The following is a 26,689-nucleotide window of genomic DNA, read 5'->3' on the forward strand; positions in this document are numbered from 1 at the left end:
TATCAGTAGTCTACCCACCTCGTCCTCTGTGATATACACTAGGTTATCAGTAGTCTACCCACCTCGTCCTCTGTGATATACACTAGGTTATCAGTAGTCTACCCACCTCGTCCTCTGTGATATTAGTACACTAGGTCAGCATTACAGCGTTTGATATTTTCTATTGTTTCAATGTGATTATCTAAATGAGGACACCAGAACTGATTAGCATACCAAACGTGGGGTCTAACTAAAAATGACTTAAAACTGTCTATGGTCAAGGTTATGTTCCGAGACCAAATTAAAAATATCTTCCTTAACAAGGGGAGTGTTGTGTGACGATTGTATGATAATCGTTACAGGTGATCATCTATACCGGACCACAATCCGACATTACAGTGTGATATACGTTTTTTTTTTCGTGGAATTCTATGATCGGCCACATGATTCAATCAAGTTTATTTTGTATATATACAGATACAAATGTCTTTATGGAACTAACGCGTAATTCAACACGAACTAAAAAATGGTACGGGTAAACTAGATTATAGCGTTCAAATTTCTGCGGAAAACATTGAAAGAGATAAAAATTTAAAACATGACGAAAGTATATAACAAAAGGTAAACTAGGGAGACAATTGGAAAATACAATTAGTTTAAGACCATATGTCCCGAAAAATCAAGCGTCGTCTGCTTCACTAAATTTACTATATATAGACCGCAATGCTTATGTAGCGACTGTTCCAGACAGAATACTCAATAATGTCACTCTTATATTTTTGGTTTCAGATCATTCTGAGTCGGTTCTGTGGTTCCAGAGATATACATGACCTGATAGCACAAGTAGCTGGAGTTAGCAGGTAATTCTTTGTCACATAATCTGTTGTAAACGTCCGTCACATAGTATGTGGTGAACGTCACATACTGTGTTGTAAACGTCATATAATATGTTGTAAACGTCACAAAAGACATGTATGTTGTTAACGCACTTCTCAAATGCCTACGAAGGCTTCAACATTTATATTTACGTGTCACATTCTACATTTCAATTCGTCACTTTTATGTAAACTCCACATTGTATGACGTAAACATCACTTTGTATGACGTAAACATCACTTTGTATGACGTAAACATCACTTTGTATGACGTAAACATCATTTTTCTTAAAATGTCACACAATTGTGTATCAACGTTGATACCAGCTCCATTTGAACTGTGATCATGTACCTACTACCACGAGTTGTCGCTTTGGATTTTTAACAGCTTGTACGGGAAACGCTTCACCGTTAAATGTCAATGCTGTGTCATCAATGATCACTGCTAACTATCCTTTTTCTGTTCTATACATTGTGTCCAGTTTCCAGGGCAAGTGAGCTTATGCCATGGTGCGGCGTCTGTCCGGCCGTCCGTCCGGCGTCAACTTTTTCATTTAAACAACTTCTTCTCAATAACCAAGAGACCCAGGGAATTGATATTGTGCCTGTAGCATGCTGGGGTGAAGGGCTACCAAGTTTGTTCAAATAGATGACCTTGACCTTCATTCAAGGTCATATGGGTCAAATAGGTTAAAATCTTTAAAAGACTTCTTCTCAATAACCAAGAGGCCCAGGGACTTGATATTGGGCCTGTCTGTAGCATGCTTAGAGCCAAGAGCCAAGACCCGATCTTAGGCCAATAGTATGCTGGAATGAAGGACTGAAAAATATATTGACATGAATACACCTAGCTTACTCTGATATTTGAATAAAGTTGTTATCAGCATAGTATCTGTAGAAATGACCTCAATCACCTGCAAATTTGCTCTAGAGCCAGGGGAGCGATACAGGCCCACTGGGCCTCTTGTTTTTATTATACTGAAATAAATTAGATTTGAAAAAATGAAAGTATGTCATACTTGACCGGTTTGTATATTAATTTCAGGAGCACAAAATCCTAGTACTTCAATACGCGACACTCCGACAAATTTTATACCTCAGCGTCAATATCAAGGGACAAAATATACCACAGGGTCAACGTACAGGGACAAAATATATCACAGAGTCAACACACAGAGATACAAAATATACCACAGTCAACAAACAGGGACAAAATATACCACAGCGTCAACACACACGGGGACAAAATATATCACAGCGTCAACACACACAGGGACAAAATATACCACGGGGTCAACACACTGGGACAAAATATACCACAGGGTCAACACACTGGGACAAAATATACCACAGCGTGAACACACTTGGACAAAATATACCACAACGTGAATACACACGGGGACAAAATATATCACAGCGTCAACACACACAGGGACAAAATATACCACGGGGTCAACACACTGGGACAAAATATACCACAGGGTCAACACACTGGGACAAAATATACCACAGCGTGAACACACTGGGACAAATACCACAGGGTCAACACGCTGGGACAAAATATACCACAGCGTCAACACACAGGGACAAACTATATCACAGGGTCAACACAAATGGACAAAATATACCACAGTGTTAACACACAGGGACAAAATGTACCACAGCGTTAACACATAGGGACAAAATATACAACAGGGTCAACACACTGGGACAAAATATACAACAGCGTTAACACACAAGGACAAAATATACCACAGGGTCAACACACAAGGACAAAATATACCACAGCGTTAACACACAGGGACAAAATGTACAACAGGGTCAACACACAAGGGCAAATGATCATTTTATACCACTAACTACTGACCATTTAATACCACTAATTACTCACCATTTTATATTACTAACTACTGACCATGTTATACCACTATCTACTGACCATGTTATATCACTAACTACTGACCATGTTATACCACTAACTACTGACCATTTTATACCACTAACTACTCACCATTTTTTACCACTAACTACTGACCATGTTATACCGCTAACTACTGACCATTTGATACCACTAACTACTGACCATTTGATACCATTAATTACTGACCATTTTATACCACTAACTACTGACCATTTTATACCACTAACTACTGACCATTTTATACCACTAACTACTGACCATTTTATACCAGTAACTACTGAACATGTTATACCACTAACTACTGACCATTTAATACCACTAATTACTCACCATTTTATATTACTAATTACTCACCATTTTTTACCAATAACTACTGACCATTTTATACCACTAACTACTGACCATTTTATACCAATAACTACTGACCATGTTATACCACTAACTACTGACCATGTTATACCACTAACTACTGACCATTTTATACCACTAACTACTGACCATGTTATACCACTAACTACTGACCATTTTATACCACTAACTACTGACCATGTTATACCACTAACTACTGACCATGTTATATCGCTAACTACTGACCATGTTATACCACTAATTACTGACCATTTTATACCACTAACTACTGACCATGTTATACCGCTAACTACTGACCATTTTATACCACTAACTACTGACCATTTTATACCACTAACTACTGACCATGTTATACCACTAACTACTGACCATTTTATACCGCTTATTACTAACCATTTTATACCACTAATTACTGACTATTTTATACCACTAATTACTGACCATTTTTTACCACTAATTACTGACCATTTTATACCACTAACTACTGACTATTTTATACCACTAATTACTGACCAGGTTATACCACTAACTACTGACCATTTTATACCACTAACTACTGACTATTTTATACCACTAATTACTGACCAGGTTATACCACTAATTACTGACCATTTTATACCACTAACTACTGACTATTTTATACCACTAATTACTGACCAGGTTATACCACTAACTACTGACCATTTTATACCACTAACTACTGACCATGTTATACCACTAATTACTGACCATGTTATACCGCTAACTACTGACCATGTTATACCACTAACTACTGACCATTTTATACCACTAATTACTGACCATGTTATACCGCTATCTAATGACCATTTTATACCACTAACTACTGACCATTTTATACCACTAACTACTGACCATGTTATACCACTAACTACTGACCATTTTATATCGCTAATTACTAACCATTTTATACCACTAACTACTAACCATTTTATACCACTAATTACTGACCATTTTATACAGCTAATTACTGACCATGTTATACCGCTAACTACTGACCATTTAATACCACTAATTACTGACCATTTTATACCACTAACTACTGACCATGTTATATCACTAATTACTAACCATTTTATACCACTAACTACTGACCATTTTATACCACTAACTACTGACCATTTTATACCACTAATTACTGACTATGTTATACCGCTAACTACTGACCATTTAATACCACTAATTACTGACCATTTTATACCACTAACTACTGACCACTTTATACCACTAACTACTGACCATTTTATACCACTAATTACTGACCATTTTATACCACTAATTACTGACCATTTTATACCACTAACTACTGACCATGTTATACCACTAATTACTGACCATTTTATACCACTAATTACTGACCATTTTATACCACTAACTACTGACCATGTTATACCGCTAACTACTGACCATTTTATACCACTAACTACTGACCATTTTATACCACTAACTACTGACCATGTTATACCACTAACTACTGACCATTTTATACCGCTTATTACTAACCATTTTATACGACTAATTACTGACTATTTTATACCACTAATTACTGACCATTTTTTACCACTAATTACTGACCATTTTATACCACTAACTACTGACCATTTTATACCACTAATTACTGACCAGGTTATACCACTAACTACTGACCATTTTATACCACTAACTACTGACCATGTTATACCACTAATTACTGACCATGTTATACCGCTAACTACTGACCATGTTATACCACTAACTACTGACCATTTTATACCACTAATTACTGACTATTTTATACCACTAACTACTGACCATTTTATACCGCTAATTACTGACCATTTTATACAGCTAATTACTGACCATGTTATACCGCTAACTACTGACCATTTAATACCACTAATTACTGACCATTTTATACCACTAACTACTGACCATGTTATATCACTAATTACTAACCATTTTATACCACTAACTACTGACCATTTTATACCACTAACTACTGACCATTTTATACCACTAATTACTGACTATGTTATACCGCTAACTACTGACCATTTAATACCACTAATTACAGACCATTTTATACCACTAACTACTGACCATTTTATACCACTAACTACTGACCATTTTATACCACTAATTACTGACCATTTTTTACCACTAATTACTGACCATTTTATACCACTAACTACTGACCATGTTATACCACTAATTACTGACCATTTTATACCACTAATTACTGACCATGTTATACCGCTAACTACTGACCATTTAATACCACTAATTACTGACCATTTTATACCACTAATTACTGACCATTTTATTCCACTAACTACTGACCATTTTATACCACTAATTACTGACCATTTTATACCACTAATTACTGACCATTTTATACCACTAACTACTGACCATTTTATACCACTAACTACTGATCATTTTATACCACTAACTACTGACCATTTTATTCCACTAACTACTGACCATTTTATACCACTAATTACTGACCATTTTATACCACTAATTACTGACCATTTTATACCACTAACTACTGACCATTTTATACCACTAGCTACTGATCATTTTATACCACTTACTACTGACCATTTTATACCGCTAACTACTGACCATTTTATACCACTAATTACTGACCATTTTATACCACTAATTACTGACCATTTTATACCACTAATTACTGACCATTTTATACCACTAACTACTGACCATTTTATACCACTAACTACTGACCATGTTATACCACTAATTACTGACCATGTTATACCGCTAACTACTGACCATTTTATACCACTAATTACTGACCATTTTATACCACTAATTACTGACCATTTTATACCACTTACTACTGACCATTTTGTACCACTTACTACTGACCATTTTGTACCACTTACTACTGACAATTTTATAGCACTAACTACTGACCATGTTATACCACTAATTACTGACCATTTTATACCACTAATTACTGACCATTTTATACCGCTAATTATTGACCATTTTATACCACTAACTACTGATCATTTTATACCACTAATTACTGACCATTTTATACCACTAACTACTGACCATGTTATACCACTAATTACTGACCATTTTATACCACTAATTACTGACCATTTTATATCACTAACTACTGACAATTTGATACCACTAATTACTGACCATTTTATACCACTAATTAGATTCCGGATTTAGCCGTGTCTCTTACGCGGAGTATCAATCTGTGCAGCTATTAAACAGTCAGAACTATATATAGTAAATACACAATCTCGTGTCAGATGAGATGAATTGACAGATTTGTACGCCAGAGAATTAATCTCATTAATTAGACATGGCCTGGTAAAGATCTGTTAGCAGCGACCAGTGTGACGCCAGGACTTAAAAGGGGATATTATAAATTATACACGGACAGGAAACGTCCTAATGTGGTTATCTGATGATCAGAAGGTAGCTAGACTTACGTACCGTAAATTAAATGATAACGAGTTGATGTAGCTGAGTACCACGGTAGGTTAGTAATTAATTACCAAGTTTGTGGTAAGGGACAACTGCTGTGGGTGTCGGGGTATGGTACGTATGATAGGTGGCGCCTTGTTTATGATAGGTAGCGCCTTGTGTATGATAAGTAGCGCCTTGTGTATGATAGGTAGCGCCTTGTGTATGAAAGGTAGCGCCTTGTGTATGATAAGTAGCGCCTTGTGTATGATAATTAGCGCCTTGTGTATGATAGGTAGCGCTTTGTGTATGATAAGTAGCGCCTTGTGTATGATAGGTAGCGCCTTGTGTATGATAGGTAGCGCCTTGTGTATGATAGGTAGCGCCTTGTGTATGGTAGTTAGCGCCTTGTTTATGATAGGTAGCGCCTTGTGTATGGTAGGTTGCGCCTTGTGTATGGTAGGTAGCGCCTTGTGTATGATAGGTAGCGCCTTTGTATGATAGGTAGCGCCTTGTGTATGGTAGTTAGCGCCTTGTGTATGATAGGTAGCGCCTTGTGTATGGTAGTTAGCGCCTTGTGTATGATAGGTGGCGCCTTGTGTATGGTAGTTAGCGCCTTGTGTATGATAGGTAGCGCCTTGTGTATGGTAGTTAGCGCCTTGTGTATGATAGGTAGCGTCTTGTGTATGGTAGTTAGCGCCTTGTGTATGATAGGTAGCGCCTTGTGTATGATAGGTGGCGCCTTGTGTATGATAGGTAGCGCCTTGTGTATGATAGGTAGCGCCTTGTGTATGGTAGTTAGCGCCTTGTGTATGATAGGTAGCGCCTTGTGTATGATAGGTAGCGCCTTGTGTATGGTAGTTAGCGCCTTGTGTATGATAGGTAGCGCCTTGTGTATGATAGATGGCGCCTTGTGTATGATAGGTAGCGCCTTTTGTATGATAGGTAGCGCCTTGTGTATGATATGTAGCGCCTTGTGCATGGTAGTTAGCGCCTTGTGTATGATAGGTAGCGCCTTGTGTATGGTAGTTAGCGCCTTGTGTATGATAGGTAGCGCCTTGTGTATGATAGGCAGCGCCTTGTGTATGATAGGCAGCCCCTTGCGTATGATAGGTAGCGCCTTGTGTATGATAGGTAGCGCCTTGTGTATGATAGGTAGCGCCCTGTGTATGGTAGTTAGTGCCTTGTGTATGGTAGTTAGCGCCTTGTGTATGATAGGTAGCGCCTTGTGTATGATAGGTGGCGCCTTGTGTATGATAGGTAGCGCCTTGTGTATGATAGGTAGCGCTTTGTGTATGATAGGTAGCGCCTTGTGTATGATAGGTAGCGCCCTGTGTATGGTAGTTAGTGCCTTGTGTATGGTAGTTAGCGCCTTGTGTATGATAGGTAGCGCCTTGTGTATGATAGGTGGCGCCTTGTGTATGATAGGTGGCGCCTTGTGTATGATAGGTAGCGCCTTGTGTATGATAGGTAGCGCCTTGTGTATGATAGGTGGCGCCTTGTGTATGATAGGTAGCGCCTTGTGTATGATAGGTAGCGCCTTGTGTATGATAGATAGCGCCTTGTGTATGATAGGTTGCGCCTTGTGTATGATAGGTAGCGCCTTGTGTATGGTAGTTAGCGCCTTGTTTATGATAGGTAGCGCCTTGTGTATGATAGGTGGCGCCTTGTGTATGATAGGTAGCGCCTTGTGTATGATAGATAGCGCCTTGTGTATGATAGGTAGCGCCTTGTGTATGATAGGTAGCGCCTTGTGTATGATAGATAGCGCCTTGTGTATGATAGGTAGCGCCTTGTGTATGATAGGTAGCGCCTTGTGTATGATAGATAGCGCCTTGTGTATGATAGGTTGCGCCTTGTGTATGATAGGCAGCCCCTTGTGTATGATAGGTAGCGCCTTGTGTATGGTAGTTAGCGCCTTGTGTATCGACGAGACAAAAGACGCTGACTATTCTGTTGCGCCTGGTCTTATTCTCCGTGTAAATCTATTATTATTATTGCCTTTATTTCCTCCAAAATGAAGAGCATGATATAATAACAATGTCAAAAACACATATATGTTAAAGAAAACACATCACATATGATAAAGATCAATGGACATAGAATATATATATATACACTTAGTAAAGTTATTAGTTTAAGTTTGAAAATGAGCAAAATTATGGATTATTTTGAAGAAACTAGTTTTGAATATATGAATACTATTTGGGTGACAAATAAATCATCACTTTGTCCTCTAGGGCCATATTTGATAGACCTTTAAGTCATTTTGTATTCATTTCGACTGTATTTATAATTGTCTAAATCGATAACCTAAGTTTGAGCCATTCTGTTTATATCTAATTAGTATGAGTGTCGAAAGTGGCCCAGGAATTTGGGAATGGCGATCAGATAATAAGGCTAATAAAATAGAAAAAAAAAGGAATAAGTTTGCTATTATAAAAGTAGTTCATCTTGGTTGCGATTGTAGGATAATTCATCAATTTCAGCAATTATGTTACAATGTATGACACACGACGAAAATAGCACAAACAACTATAAATAAACAAGTGATATCCTGTTTCCCAATTTGTGTTTCAAACCTCACAAATGATGACCAGATGTAGCCGATATTTGTCTGTGATGAACAACCCTGATACATCAGCCTTAAGCTGGCTGATCTTCGTGAAAGTGTTTCCAATAATACAACATGTTTACCTGGCCGATAAAACTGTGGAGATTCGATATTGATCATAGCCCTCGGTCATGGCGTCAACGCAAGCCTCTAATTACGATTAAATACACGGAACATGACAGCAGGCATGCGCGGCACATTACTCCCCAACGTATGATGAGAGGATAATTGAGGATATGTACAGTTTATCGGCACAGCTCGGATAAATCAAGGACAATGGTTAACCCATTGTTTTTGAGAGAGATGCAGTCTCTATATGTAACATGAAAATCCATTGAGAAAATAAAACCTACTCGAAAATATGCAATTGGTTTTCTTGCGGTGAAAGTTTTGTCATTTTTCCACGCAAGTCTATTTTTAATCGGACTTTCTTTCGTTTTTCAAATTTGAGTAGGGATTATGGTTTCTTTTCCATGTTGTTGTCTTAATAAAAATAAATGAACTTTCTTTTTATCTTTCCATCCAAAAGTTTTGTCCCTTAACATAACGCATTATTTACTGATGACACCTTGTGTTCCCTACTCAATGCTCGGAACAGAACGAGTTACACATTGAAGTCTAACTAGCCCAAAATATCAAACAACCGACTAAATTATCACTATCGTAGATTCATAGTAACATATTAACACCTAGACGGCCGGGGTTTAAACGCTTTAGGAGTCACCTGCCCGACCACGTGGGTTTTCTGAGAGTACTCCAGTTTACTCCCACAGTAAGACCCCTCGCGCGCATCATTCCGGGCTAACCAGCTTGATTGATATAAATTGATATAACTTGTTTCGCAATTGTTGTAAAATAGGTAAAGTTTACATTCGTAGTCATAGCAACTGTAAATATTTTGTGATGTGTCAGTCTGTCATCTCCCCACGCTTGTGTGTTTTACCCAGTTTTGTTTGTCTTGGGTCGATGTATCGGAGATCTCTTAATGATCACCTGCGATTAGCAGCCGTAGTAATTCCACAGACTTCAGGCTCATTTGGATTTCATCGGCATAATTAGCGCTATTGTTCTCATGGGATGTGACCACACGCGACAACTAAAACCCGGTAATTAGCTATCGGGGTTTATAGATTTACGTTAAGCTTATTTTTATCATTATATGGCAAATGGTTCTGTGGATTTGCTACATTGATTCCACCTTTATGACAGAAACACACGAGATCGATCAATGTGTTCGCCTCTAATTAGTTTTCTTCATTTTACCTAAAACCTTTCCTATTTTGTGTATTTAAGATGTTGGTAAGGACTGCTAGACTGGTTATCATCCTGTCGGCTTTATTCACAAACCTTCGACTTAATCGATTTTCTGTCATTTTACTCCTTATTGTACAATATTGCAGATATCACACAATGATCTGTATTTAAAATAAAACATGACATTTTAAAGGCTTTATATCTTGTTTGTTGCTGTCACTATTGTAGGATTTGTAAGAGGGCAGCAAACAACGAGATCTTTATCACGTCACTCTTTCTAAACAACTTTCTTCTTCCTAATATCTCCCTATTGCGTCTATCTTGCTTTGACCTTAGTTGAGCGTTCACCCCTGTAAGGAAGGCTTTGGGTTCGGTGGCATAAGGGTCTTCTGGTCAAACTTCAATCATACGGAATTTGTGGAGAGTTACATTCTTGGTTACAAAATTATCTATGTCACAGACGACAAAAAGTCTTTTTAAACAATTCATATTCTCAATTGGGTTTAAATTTAGCAGGGGTTCCCCAAGGTTCAATCCTAGGTCCACTTTTGTTTTTAATATATATAAATGATATTGCCGATGTTCTTGAGTCAGCTGCTCGTCTTTTTGCAGATGATACCTCTATGCTAATGTCTTCGTCATCCTGTCTTGAAATTGAAACTGTTTTAAATAGGGATCTAACTTCTTTAAATCTTTGGTCTAAAACTTGGCTAGTTACATTTAATCCAGACAAAACTGATGTAATATTTATTTCTAATTCTAATGACTTAGACGAAGACCTAGAATTGAACTTTGATGGGAAAAATTTGATTTTTACTGACAACCATAAACATCTCGGAGTATATTTTAATTCGAATGCCAAATGGGGAGATCACATTAACGCAATATACAGTTCTGTTATGAAGAAAATTAACGTTTTAAGAAAATTGAAGTTTTTACTAAGCCGTGAATGTCTTTTAAGAATTTACAAATCATTCATCTTACCAGTTTTAGAATATGCATGTGAGGTATGGGATGGTTGCACCAAAGCCGAATCAGAATTGTTGGAGAAAGCCCAAAGGGAGGCCATTCGTATCATAACAGGCCTTCCGTCTTATGCAAATATCGAATATTTATATTTTGAATCAGGTTTAGATACCCTATCAAATCGTAGAAATCGAAGAAAACTCCAACTTTTATATAAAATACAAAATAACTTAACACCAATTTATTTGAATGATCTCCTACCATCTACAGTAGCAGAAAATAACCGATATCCTCTTAGAAATAATAATAATTACAGAGTTCCTCCATTTCGGCTTTCTCTTACAAATAGTTCTTTTATACCATCTACTATTCGTAGTTGGAATTCATTAGATTTATCCGGACGATCATTACCTTCTTTACCTTTATTTGTAAATTCCTTGGCTTTAAACGTGCAACCATCCCCACCTATCTATTTCGGTTTGGGTGAAAGAAAATTCAATATTATGCACACCAGACTAAGACACCAGTGTAGTCCACTTAAGTTCGATTTGTATCGTGTAAATCTTGTTGATGATCCAGCTTGCTCATGTGGATATCCATGTGAGAATGCCTTTCACTTTTTATTTGAATGTCGCCTTTATGCTCAGGAAAGACGTATTATGCTACAACATATAAATGCCTTTGGAACAGAACCTAGTTTAAAACTTCTATTGTATGGTAATACTCAATTTTCCGTAGATCTAAATTGTCGTATTTTTAGACTTGTGCATTTATTCATAAAATCCAGCAACAGATTTTAAAATATTTATAAAGTTCTTGTGAACTATTGTGTTTGTATTAAATTTTCATAGTCATTCAAACTTTATGCCTATTTCTATATGTAATATACATGTGTTTATATGTGTAATGGGAGAAGGCCTTAGTAAGTTGCAATAACTTGTGCCTAATCCCTTTTCCTTAATTGAAATAAAATATGTTTAAAGTAAGTAAAGTTCGGTCTCCCTTGACAATGCCTCATTTTTGACCTTTAGTTGAGCGTTCACCCTTGTGAGGAAGGCTTTGGGTTCGGTCTCCCTTGACAATGCCTCACTTTTGACCTTTAGTTGAGCGTTCACCCCTGTGAGGATGGCTTTGGGTTCTGTTCCTTGACGAAAAGCCTCATCATTATGTGACCTGATTACCTCTACTGTAAGGGAACGTGTAAACATGCACTAACTGGTGTCATACCGGATTCAGATATGCTTATTAGAGTGTCACGTATTGATACATAAAATATACATAAAATACAAGCATAATTTCATTAAAAACGTTAAAATGCATCAACACCCAGTCATATTTGGCTTATGAGACACTACTACAGTAAAATCTTGAGAGTCAATTAATATTAAGACTTATTGATAAAAAGTTTTGTCTTCTTTGGTACATATCAAACAATAACCTGGCGACATCTTTTTGTGAGTTATCTTCTTTCATAAGAAATATTAATTTATCTTTGCTGTTTTTATAAAGCATTAAAATTCTGAAAATTAGCTTCTGCTTTATTAAAAACTAAAAGTCTCAAGTCAGAGTAAAAATCGCAATCAATAAAAAAGTGAGTTTCATCCTCAACATGATTTGATGTACAATATATACATTTCCTTTCTTGTAAAGGAATTATTGGCCTGGCGTATCTACCCGTTTCTATAGCTAATGGCAGAGAACAACTTCTAAAATTAGACAAAATTCTTCTGTGTGATCTATTTCTAATATTTTTATCATAAAAACTTGTACTAATTTCATTTTTATATAGGCGGTAGGTACGCAACTTATTACAATTTACACGGTTACTATCATTAAAAAGATCATTTCTGCAATCTATCTGGTCGCGATTATCCAACATCCGCTTAATATCACGAAGTTTACATTTGGTCGAGCGTTGACAATATACATTTACCTGACACGTGACGTTTAAGTGAGTGACACGTTGATTATAATGACACTTAAACATTATCAACCAAGAAACAATTTATTGTGAAACCTACGTGTAACCTGATGGGGTGGGAATGTTCAGACTCAATGGATGATACCTGTCATATAGGATCCCATGATAAACACGACATAGAATAGTTTGTAGGGTCACATGATATACACGACATGGAATAGTCGGTAGAGTCACATGATATACACGACATGTAACAGTTTGTAGGGTCACGTGATATACACGACATGGAATAGTTTGTAGGGTCACGTGATATACACGACATGGAATAGTTTGTAGGGTCACGTGATATACACGACATGGAATAGTTTGTAGGGTCACATGATATACACGACATGTAATAGTCGGTAGGGTCACATGATATACACGACATGTAACAGTTTGTAGGGTCACGTGATATACACGACATGGAATAGTTTGTAGGGTCACATGATATACACGACATGTAACAGTTTGTAGGGTCACGTGATATACACGACATGGAATAGTTTGTTGGGTCACGTGATATACACGACATGGAATAGTTTGTTGGGTCACGTGATATACACGACATGTAACAGTTTGTAGGGTCACGTGATATACACGACATGGAATAGTTTGTAGGGTCACGTGATATACACGACATGGAATAGTTTGTAGGGTCACGTGATATACACGACATGGAATAGTTTGTAGGGTCACATGATATACACGACATGTAATAGTCGGTAGGGTCACATGATATACACGACATGTAACAGTTTGTAGGGTCACGTGATATACACGACATGGAATAGTTTGTAGGGTCACATGATATACACGACATGTAACAGTTTGTAGGGTCACGTGATATACACGACATGGAATAGTTTGTTGGGTCACGTGATATACACGACATGTAACAGTTTGTAGGGTCACATGATATACACGACATGTAACAGTTTGTAGGGTCACATGATATACACGACATGTAATAGTCGGTAGGGTCCCATGTTTGTTTGTTGTTTGTAACGTCAAGCGATAATCTAGAGTAGACACAAGTTTGTTTGATGATGTACATGTCCCTGAGGTAAGTCTCTCATTCTAACCTCGTCCATGAAATACAATTAACAACATGTCCGTTTAAGGTTGAAATACTCTAAACATACATACAAAAACCGCCATTATGACGTCATCAAAACATCGTTAATTTTTAGGTCAATCATTTAACCAATGAAAAAGCGTATTACAAATTGAAATTAAATAACATGGTTATGGAACACAGTGGTATGAATTTATGTAAGTTTTTATATAAAAGATGACGTAGAACATTTCGATAATGTACTGATGATAATTAGACAAGTAAAAATACCTGCTGTGTCAATTATCAGATTTCTAGTTATGTCGTCGATACACGCGGCATTAGACGGTACATATCTAACGTCAATCACGTGTGTCCTTATATAACTGTCACGTGATTGTTATATAAATATATCATTATCCAATCTCCTCGGTACATTAATGATTACTTAATTAAGTTGTCATTAAGAAATATTGTAAACATATTTACATTGGCACTCTTAACACTTTAGTGTGTAACTTTTTATGATATCAGTTGGAGTGTGGGGTATAACCGTAAGTGAAATGGCTCCAATCAATATGCAAAAATGACAATTTTTGGAAGTTTTGGAAATAAAATGTGCTACAATTTATTACCAACCACAACAAATATTTAGCAAGTTTATTAAATCAAAAACAATAAATTGCTAGAAAGGTGTATAAACATTTTGCATGTTAATATTTCTGTGACCCCGTGAAGCGGATTTCAGGCGTTAGCCAATCAAAACGTATTGAACCGCGTGGTTAAAAATAGTCCCTGTCAAGGGTCACCATGTCAACCCATCGAAACGCAAATACAGTTCATGTAAATGAGTTTAAACTAAACGTTTTTCAACAGTTTTAATAATCATTTAACTCATTGGTATTTTATAACCTTTTTAAGTTTGATAAAATGTTATTGGTATTTTATAACACCCATCTGTTGTTGAGGACAAACATAAAACATTTACCTGGCGTGATCTGCACTCAAAATCAATTTTCAAGTCAAGTTTGTTCATGCACAACACAGCCATTTGCAAAAGTCGCTGAAAGACAGCGTAACCCCGCCCATGGCAATAGAAGAAATTTTTTTTTAGCGTTTCAATATATTTCATTCGCGTTAAATCGCTAGATTTTATTTATTTCAACAAACATTCTTATGCGCTAATCTCATTTCAATTCAGTAATGGGACAAATTTTGAGTGCGCTAAATTTTAAGTTCACCAAAACCCATTAACGGTAATCACATCCGTCAATATTTCAAGATTACAGTCTTGGGCCAATTTAAGTAGCAGATTCGTGATATTAAAGGGATGCATTTAATTCATTAAGGATGCTTAACTTTACGATTTAATAAAGAACTGGCATAGATAATAAATTGGTCTGTCTGTATATAGACCTACTCTTCAATCTGAATACACCGCGAAACATAGAACAATCTGAATACACCGCGAAACATAGAACAATCTGCAAACTAACTGATAACAACAATGACAGATATATCTATGATTTTGAATAAGAACACGCAGGCATTGTTATAAAACTTCCACAACCCAAAGGGAGTTTGTTACAATCTCGACTCCATGTAGGCGTATGTTGTTACAACACAACTCCATGTTAATGATCATCGATTGGGTCTGTGTACGAGAGTATCGGATGATTGCAAGAAAGTCGCCAAAATAATTTTGACGTCATCAAACACCCGTTACATTTTTAGGTCTATCATTTAACCAACGAAAGAGCGTATGGAAAATTGCAATTAAATAACATGGTTATGGAACACAGTGGTATGAATTTATGTAAGGTTTCATATAAAAGATGACGTAGATCGTTTCAATAATGTACTTATGATAATCACACAAGTAAAGATACCTGCTGTGTCAATTATCAGATGTCTAGATATGTCGTCGATACACGCGGCATTAGACGGTACATATCTAACGTCAAGAACGTATATTTTCCATTGTATGGCACTGCCACTATATAACCCTACCAATTCAGTTGCGAGTCCACCAGCTTATGAACTGCCAACTGAAATTTGAATTTGAAAATTAAAAAAAAAAAAAAATCGCACGACAAATAAAAAATCGCAGATGGTAAATATAAGCATTGAACGGCTTTCAGTTGGCATTCATAGTCAATATGAATGCCAACTGGACAGAGGCAAATTCAACATGAATCGCTAGCGCGCTTCATGGAATTTGCCTCTGTCCAGTTGGCATTCATATTGACTATGAATGCCAACTGAAAGCCGTTCAATGCTTAAGTGTCCTTATATAACTGTCACGTGATTTTTATATACATATATCATTATCCAATCCCCTCGATACTATAATGATCACTTTAGAATAATTAAGTTGTCATTAAGAAATATTGTAAACATATTTACATTGACACTCTAACACTTTAGTGAGTAATATACAGTAACTTAGTACAAACAGATTAGCACGGTGCTGAATTACCGGAAAACAATATATTGTAACTTAGTACAAACAGATTGGCACGGTGCCTTAGTACATGTATAAACAGATTAGCACGGCGATGGAATACCGTACAGACAATACATGTAAAAATAAAAAATAAAAAAAAAACAATATATAGAAACTGCGAGAATCGCAACCATAATCAAGCAGAATGCTTCTACCGCGAAAATCTAAAATAAGATGCCGCTTAATATGTATGTTCAGTTAATTGAGGAATACCCTTTTTTGTTTAGTTGATGTGGTGATAAATTCAATGTAGCACGAGGTATATTGTGACGTTTAAGAACAATTGATCAGGTGCCCCATTGGTTTATCTTCTCATAAACTAAACAAAAAAAGGTTATTTTCTTTTAACAAAGCACAGAATAGTCAGCTTAAAAGAGGTTACACAACGATTGGTTGTGGTATAATGGTGTAAGGTATTACCTAAAGTGTCACTTATCAATATGAAAAAAACTGATAAAAACCCCCAAAATGGGATAAAACTGTTCTCGCATTTCTATTATTTTATTCACGTTAGTTCGCAACATGTTATTTATGACAATACTATTACAGTTGATGTTGATATGAAAATTAGGCATGACGCGTGTTAGTAACCACTGAATGTTTTTGTGTGTAAAGAAATCTGTCAATATTTATATAATCTACATTCATACCCGGCGAATGGTCACGTTCTCAACTCCAGTTTTTGAGAAATAAACAGCTGCTCACACTTCGAATATCGATCAGAAACAATGACTATTGTAAACACCACATGTATGACCCCTAATCAATCATAACTTAGCGAATGTTTTCTGCGCAATAACCTCTGATATAAGATACCTCTTAATATAAACAGTACCTGGATATCACCAGACATCAACTAATACAGTTAAAATTAACTTTATGCGAATCTGTGAGGTGTCCGAATTACTTAGGTGTTTAGTTAACATTAACCTTGTCCAAAGCTGTGAGGTGTCCGAATTACAAAGGTGTTTAGTTAACATTAACCTGATCCAAAGCTGTGAGGTGTCCGAATTACAAAGGTGTTTAGTTAACATTAACCTTGTCCAAAGCTGTGAGGTGTCCGAATTACTTAGATGTTTAGTTAACATTAACCTTGTCCAAAGCTGTGAGGTGTCCGAATTACTTAGATGTTTAGTTAACATTAACCTTGTCCAAAGCTGTGAGGTGTCCGAATTACAAAGGTGTTTAGTTAACATTAACCTTGTCCAAAGCTGTGATGTGTCCGAATTACAAAGGTGTTTAGTTAACATTAACCTTGTCCAAAGCTGTGAGGTGTCCGAATTACAAAGGTGTTTAGTTAACATTAACCTTGTCCAAAGCTGTGAGGTGTCCGAATTACCAAGGTGTTTAGTTAACATTAACCTTGTCCAAATCTGTGAGGTGTCCGAATTACAAAGGTGTTTAGTTAACAGTAACCTGATCCAAAGCTGTGAGGTGTCCGAATTACAAAGGTGTTTAGTTAAAATTAACCTTATCCAAAGCTGTGAGGTGTCCGAATTACAAAGGTGTTTAGTTAACATTAACCTGATCCAAAGCTGTGAGGTGTCCGAATTACTAAGGTGTTTAGTTAAAATTAACCTTGTCCAAAGCTGTGAGGTGTCCGAATTACCAAGGTGTTTAGTTAAAATTAACCTTGTCCAAAGCTGTGAGGTGTCCGAATTACTAAGGTGTTTAGTTAAAATTAACCTTGTCCAAAGCTGTGAGGTGTCCGAATTACCAAGGTGTTTAGTTAAAATTAACCTTGTCCAAAGCTGTGAGGTGTCCGAATTACCAAGGTGTTTAGTTAAAATTAACCTTGTCCAAAGCTGTGAGGTGTCCGAATTACAAAGGTGTTTAGTTAACATTAACCTGATCCAAAGCTGTGAGGTGTCCGAATTACAAAGGTGTTTAGTTAACATTAACCTTGTCCAAAGCTGTGAGGTGTCCGAATTACCAAGGTGTTTAGTTAACATTAACCTTGTCCAAAGCTGTGAGGTGTCCGAATTACCAAGGTGTTTAGTTAACTTTAACCTTGTCCAAAGCTGTGAGGTGTCCGAATTACGTAGTTTTTAACATGTTCACAAGTAAACGAGGTATGCTTAATCATATTTGTACACAACCAAGAGAATGCGGCCATGTAAATACAGCACAAACATTAATTACACCAACGCGAAATTGGAACAAAAAAATTGTTTACACAGAGACACTTGAAATATTTCAAGGAAGATATGGCCTACAAATTAAGGCTGTTTTAACAATAAAGAAATTGTTTTTGGGTTGTATTTTGCCGTATTTAAGCGGACGATGACAATTTAATACACGAAACATACGTAGGCGTTATAAACAGGGGGTTTTGTATATGTATCAACAAGTGATTCAAACTTTTCTATTATCGATAAAATTGAAGTAATGAATAAATCATCGAACAATCAATGTAACATTGTGTTCATATACATATACGGCCATAATTATATTGTAAATAGTACATGTATATTCTGTAAATAATGTATTCTGTAAATAGTGTATTCTGTAAATAATGTATTCTGTAAATAGTGTATTCTGTAAATAATGTATTCTGTAAATAGTGTATTCTGTAAATAGTACATGTATATTCTGTAAATAATGTATTCTGTAAATAATGTATTCTGTAAATAGTGTATTCTGTAAATGATGTATTCTGTAAATAGTGTATTCTGTAAATAATGTATTCTGTAAATAATGTATTATCTAAAAAGTGTATGATTTAAATAGTGTATTCTGTAAATAGTGTTTATGTAAATAGTGTATTCTGTAGATAATGTATTCTGAAAATAGTGTATTATGTAATTATTGTTTTCTGTAAATAGTGTATTCTGGAAATAATGTATTCTGTAGATAGTGTATTCTGGAAATAATGTATTATGTAGATAATGTATTCTGTAGATAATGTATTCTGTAAATAGTGTATTCTGTAAATAATGTATTCTGTAAATAGTGTATTCTGTAAATAGTGTTTCTGTAAATAGTGTATTATGTAGATAATGTATTCTGTAAATAGTGTATTTTCTAAATAGTGTATTTTCTAAATAGTGTATTCTGTAAATAGTGTATATGTAAACAGTGTTTTCTGTAAATAGTGTATTCTGGAAATAATGTATTCTGTAAATAGTGTATTCTGGAAATAATGTATTCTGTAGATAATGTATTTTGTAAATAATGTATTATGTGAATAGTGTTTTCTGTAAATAGAGTTTTCTGTAAATAGTGTATTCTGTAAATAATGCATTCTGTAAATAGTGTATTCTGTAAATAGTGAATTCTGTAAATAGTGTTTCTGTAAATAGTGTATTATGTAGATAATGTATTCTGGAAATAGTGTATTTTATAAATAGTGTATTATGTAAATTGTGTATTCTGTAAATAGTGTATTCTGTAAATAATGTATTCTGTAAATAATGTATTCTGTAAATAGTGTTTATGTAAATAACGCATTCTGTAAATAATGTATTCTGTAGATAGTGTATTCTGTAAATAGTGTAGTATGTAAATAGTGTTGATGTAGATAATGTATTCTGTAAATAATGTATTCTGTAAATAGTGTTTATGTAAATAGTGTATTCTGTAGATAATGTATTCTGTAAATAGTGTATTCTGTAAATAGTGTATTATGTAAATAGTGTATTCTGGAAATAATGTATTCTGGAAATAATGTATTCTGGAAATTGTGTATGCTGTTGTTAATAATGTATTCTGGAAATAATGTATTCCGTAAATAGTTAGGGTAGTATATCGATATTAAATGAGAAGATTTTTAGCCTCAGTATAAACAAGAACGAAGGAAACAGACAGAAGACAGACACTGGGGGATACAGTTTCCTACTGTATCTATTTCACAACTGTTAAACAAGTTATACCAACTTATAATAATCACTCTTGACGGCCCTTAGTGTGAGAGTTCCGGGAGAAAACCCACGTGGTATGGCACGTGACCCCATCCCCCCTCAGGGCCGATTGGGGGAATCGGAGTGTATTACCACAGTACCTCCCAACACCTACCATTTTAATCCTTGTACAACAAATATATTTATGTTCTCAGGGGACAGAATATTATGGAACTGGCTTCCGTGTCTGTCGAAATATCCCCAAGGCACCCGACCTATATCATACAGTTAATAGAATGATATAAATTAGCCTGTTTTATTGAGCATGCAAAACAGTTGTCTCGTGAAGCAGATTTCTCACGTTTTAATCTCGCGGCTCGTGCAAACAGAATGTTTTCTGGAAATCGTGGTTATTGACAAATTAAAGCAAATTAATACCGAGGAACTTCTCAGCTATTAATTATATTTTTTATAAAGCAATCTGCTTCGTTAACATGCAAACTGAATATCTGAATGACTGCGATGTATCTACATTGAGACCAGATGTGGAGGGGACATGACCGAAATGTATATGATAGTAATAGTAACGAGAGTTAACCTCGGAGACAAGTACTTTTATAAGGGCTGAGGAATCAATCGGAAATAGTACAAGAGGGAAAAACAATATCAGTCGATAACATCTGAGAGGAGAAGCCATTTCATATCTTAAGTAGTCAAAACCTTGACTAATCTTCCGGGAGTTGGGGCGGGGGAGGGGGAGTGTTGTATCAGCTCTAGATAGCAATATTTTAAAGAATAGAATATATACGCTTTGGTAGAAAAACTCCAGTACAATTATAGATCAATATAAAGTAGCAATTATATACAATAATATATTAAAGAGTCCAGCAGAGGGGGGGAGTCCTATCGGCGTCTGTAAAGCAAACTTACTTTAACTTTAAACATGTATCTATATTTGAGAATACTAAAAAAAGCTGTTTGAATTTTGGAATGTAGATTTCATTTTATCCACGTCTACATTAAAAATGACAACTATTTATAAACTTATCTGTTGTCGGTCTTTTTGTTGTGTGAACGTATTGTTGACCTTCGCGCGTGAGTTGACGGGTACACATCACCATGCCACACATTGTACTAATGTCACAGAATACAAAAAACACGTTTTTTTTGGTGTCGTGTCTCCCTTGAATACCAACTTATTTGTTTATTTTGATACATTTATTGAATGGAAAAGCATGACAATTAAACGTGTTCCTTAATATATGTTGTAGATACTCGGGAATTACACTGAGGGACAGCGATGGGGCCCTGGTACCAATATCACCGTCCATGGCGAAGAACGTAGCGTCGTAAGTATAGAGATTAATATGTGTTACTATTAATACTGGATAAATCATGGAATTATTAGAATAATTAAACTGAAACGAAATCTGAAATTCTTTTTTGAAATATCTTAAATTAGATTTGAAATTACCTTATTTAAAGGGATTAAAAAGTAATAATTTTGATAAAAAAAAATCAGGTGTGGAAATGTTGAATAATGGAATGTTTGACAAAAAAGTTAAGAAAATGAAGAGAAAACAAGGCTAACTTAACAAATGAGTCCTGTCATTTTAGTATCACCTGTAGGTAGGAACATGTGTACTATAAAACTTAAAATAAAACGCCTAATTACTTGTTAATATATAGGGTGGCATTTGGCTTTATCAAGAAAATACATGTATATGAACATAGAACGTAGCCTAGCAAAGATGTCACAAACTGAGTCATAATGAAATAGCATTAATTTGTAAGTGAAGTACTTTAAATATATCATGACATATCGGTCTTATAAGAACCAGACTATCATAGCTTATTTTTTTCAGTTTTGAATAATTTTAAATTCATCCTTAACATATACAGTATATGGCGGTACATTTGTAGAGTACCTATACATCAATGTTGCAGCGACATATGGTAGTTGTCATCATAGAACACAAAACAGTGTCAACTGGTTCAGTATATTCAATTACAGATTTATAGATAGAATTGTCTGCTTTTCCCGCATCTCTTACGGCTATCAATATTATAATGGTTTGAAGTACGACCCGTTTATGTTGTAGGTCGCCTTATGAAGTTAACATCACATCACCCACCTTAGCAAACAGTGAGTATCGTACTATTGTTGTGATTATGTACTGGGTTTGAGAAATGTTCAAAATTAAGGGGAAGTAACCCAACTCCGAATATTGCTTTGCTATTAGTTTATATTTACATCTCTCCCTTCTTCAGCTTAGTAAACTCTGACTGCAAATAAATTAGCTTATACGCAGTGAAAAAAGGCTCAGCAGATTAATAAGCGCGGGAATCAGTAACATAATTATGACGTCGTCTGTTTGTGACGTTACCGGAACGTCAACTAGACGACGCCATTTTGAAAGGACTTATCTACGCAATTTTAGCGTTTTCTCCTGTTACTAAAAGACCTAAGCACAAAACGCTGACGTCAAGTGAGTATTTTTGTCAAGAACTAAACTGAATATTGCGGAAATGGGCGCGACTTCTCCACGAATAAATAATATGGATGACAGTGACACCATGGCTGCTTTGGTCTACAGTATGTATTCGCACTGTGGGGATCGTATTTTTCTCAGGAACACATGGTTTTCATATGAGACCTTTCTATTTGAATTGTCGCTGTCATTTACCAACCTGTGGTATTTATTTATTGTGCAAAAGGAAAGTTGTGTGTTGACATTTTCACTTTACTGGAATTTTCTTGCATTTTGAATACGAGGCCCAAGCGAAATATTCCTTGAGTGGGTGATCCGGTGCTGCAAGTTGTTTTTTTGTTTTTTTTTTGTTTTTTTTTCTCATAATAATTTTTCGGACTACAACAGGAACAACATATCCGTCCATTTTTATGAGTTTGATTCCCAATCCCATGAGTCGTGGACCATTAATTGTAACAACCGAATTTCGATGCCAAATTGTGCACCAGCGACCAAATTAGCGTTTCCCAGATGTGATGTTACTGGAAATACTGAAATATATTTTTGAAAATTCCGCATACTCTGGTATTAACAAGGACGGATCTAGAGCATTATCAGCCCTGGTTTGGTTTGGACAGCTCTCTGTAGCCACCAAGACGTCAGGAAAATGGCATTCATGGCGATTTCAAAGAAACCAGGTAACTGCCCTCATCAGGAGCGAGACGAAGCTGATAAACAAGATGTAATAAACAAGTTCACCCATGACCTCCCACCAATGTTAGTTTATTACGAGTTAACAGGTTCGCGAGTTTTGTTGACGTCCTTACTGTTACAAACCTGGTGAAGCCTAACAGATAACAGGATTTAGTTTCCGGGTAATGGGGAGAACTCTCTGACCAAGGTGGTACGACAGCTATCTGTTGGAATGACTGTTTCAGTATTATGTCGGTTTGTTTTTCACAATACATTTACTAAAAAAGGAAAATAAACGAGGGGATATTTTTCCACCGTTGACGTTTGCGATGGGTGCGTCAGTAAGAACACAACAGGAAGCCCACCTTTTGGAGAGTTGTTTGGATAGAGAGACGTGAGGGAAACATTCTTCACAAACAACCACAAAGGAAATGTCAGTAATAGGTGTACCCAGAGTCCTCAGTGTCGTCAGAGTCAGAGTCCCCAGTGGTCCAGGTGATGACACATCCTGACTGTCACTGAGTGTTTACACGGCCTGTACATGTTGACAGATGATTCGGAAGTCACAGAGTCAGACCAGTCAGGACATTGGAGTTCAGACAACACAGATTAACAGTCCTCCGAGACCTTATTGTACGATGTTTAAGACTAGCTGTACCCTGTCCAGTAACGACACTCTACAGGATTTACCCCAGGTTAACGCATCCGTCCAAAACCTTTACACTGATTGACCATGTCGACCCAATGGTTAATGTTTTTATTTTTACCGTATATTCAAATTATTCACGCGTACATGACCTCGTCTCCTGTATATATAGAGTAGCCCGAGTTTTCTCTGGCCCTGTCACCGTGTCTCCTGTATATATAGAGTAGCCCGAGTTTTCTCTGGCCCTGTCACCGTGTCTCCTGTATATATAGAGTAGCCCGAGTTGTCTCTGGCCCTGTCACACTGTCTCCTGTATATATAGAGGATCTTACATTAGTGACTATGTCATATGGTATTTATAAAACGAGTTCAATAATTGGATATGTCCGAAGCGAGTGGCAGATGAAACTTTTGAACTCGTTTTATAAATTTCAAACGACATGGCCACGAGTGTAAGATTCTATTTATCATTTCACTTATATTTATGAGAATATAAGCAAAAAACTTTCAATTTTTTGGTGATTATAAAATCCGGCTCGGATCGAACGTTTCCGCCAACGCAGACAATCATACGACGTCATATGTTTATTACAACATCGTCACATATCAATTATGACGTCACAGTAGTGCAATTACACATGTATGACATGGTCATGTGACTTGGCAGAACGGGCCAGTTATGTGATAAACTCGGGATACAAATGTGTATATGACTTAAACTCACATTTACATGTATAATCAATAGATGTATATAAGAACTTGAGACTTAAATATATAGAGGGTATCTAATAGTGTCTTCAGTAATACCAAATAAATTTCACGAGTAGGGCTAATATTTTGAAAGTGCGCCACAGTATTACTGAACATACTGTTAGGTCTTTTATTTCAATTTACCCCATTGCCTTTGTAAGCAGTGTTTTGATTGGTCAAACAAGGGAATTGATATTTTTTTACTAGTGAAAAATATAACATTTATAGAATGAATATTTTTCGACATTTCATTTGTAAAAATATAACATATGTGTTCATACAATTTATTATGTCGGAGGCTTATCCTAGTAATCCCTCACTTCCCCTTTCTTCTTCCGTTACATATTTATAATTCCTAGATTTCAATCAGTTTTTTTCCGTTTTTATTGCATGCTGTAGTTGACCTGGACGGTTTGGGTGGAGGTATGTTATTAGTGTTTTATCTGTGTTTTCACTTTCCCTCAACCTGTAAACTAGTCAGTATTTCTTTTAGAATTTTTAAGTTATAAATCTGAAGAGTGAAAGTTTAAAATAAGGACATAATTATCATTCCGATAAGTATTTGAATACATATTTCGCAAACCTTAAACATGTCTTACATGTATATCTATTTCTAAATGAAAACATGACTGAATATCCACCCAAGTCCAATATCGACCCAAGTCAAATATCCACCCAAGTCCACCCAACTATAGGTTATTTAAACCTCTCTGTGTGCATGTACAGTATATCCTAAAGTTGTTTATTTTACAGTGTCGATAAATGTACACGATACATTGTACACGATACATTGTACACGATACACGATACATTGTACACGAAACACGATACATAATACACGATACATTGTACACGATACCTGATACATTGTACACAATACATTGTACACAATACATTGTACACGATACACGATAAATTGTACACGATACACGATACATTGTACATGATACACGATACATTGACACGATACACGATACATTGTACACGATACATTGACACGATACATTGACACGATACATTGTACACGATACATTGTACATGATACACGAGACATTGACACGATACACGATACATTGTACACGATACATTGACACGATACATTGTACATGATACACGATACATTGTACACGATACATTGAACACGATACATTGAACACGATACATTGACACGATACACGATACATTGTACACGATACACGATACATTGTACACGATACATTGATACGATACATTATACACGATACACGGACACGATACATTGTACACGATACACGATACATTGTACATGATACATTGACACGATACATTGACACGATACACGATACATTGTACACGATAC

At 35.9% G+C, this 26,689-nt stretch overlaps 1 protein-coding gene across 8 annotated transcripts in view; it reads left to right on the forward strand.

The window, feature by feature from the left end:
• LOC117341462 (high affinity cGMP-specific 3',5'-cyclic phosphodiesterase 9A-like) overlaps positions 1-26,689 on the forward strand; it is an 86,294-nt gene that overhangs the window by 13,384 nt on the left and 46,221 nt on the right. For 6 of the 8 annotated variants that reach the window (XM_033903315.1, XM_033903321.1, XM_033903314.1 and 3 more), the window contains exons 2-5: positions 769-839; positions 22,062-22,139; positions 22,893-22,936; positions 25,750-25,773. In XM_033903315.1, the coding sequence (XP_033759206.1) occupies positions 769-839; positions 22,062-22,139; positions 22,893-22,936; positions 25,750-25,773 (217 nt within the window). The remainder of the gene's footprint in view (positions 1-768; positions 840-22,061; positions 22,140-22,892; positions 22,937-25,749; positions 25,774-26,689) is intronic. The other 2 variants (XM_033903317.1, XM_033903319.1) reach the window with 1 other exon arrangement.

This window comes from Pecten maximus, chromosome 13 (assembly GCF_902652985.1).
Source record: "Pecten maximus chromosome 13, xPecMax1.1, whole genome shotgun sequence".
Lineage (NCBI taxonomy): Eukaryota > Metazoa > Mollusca > Bivalvia > Pectinida > Pectinidae > Pecten > Pecten maximus.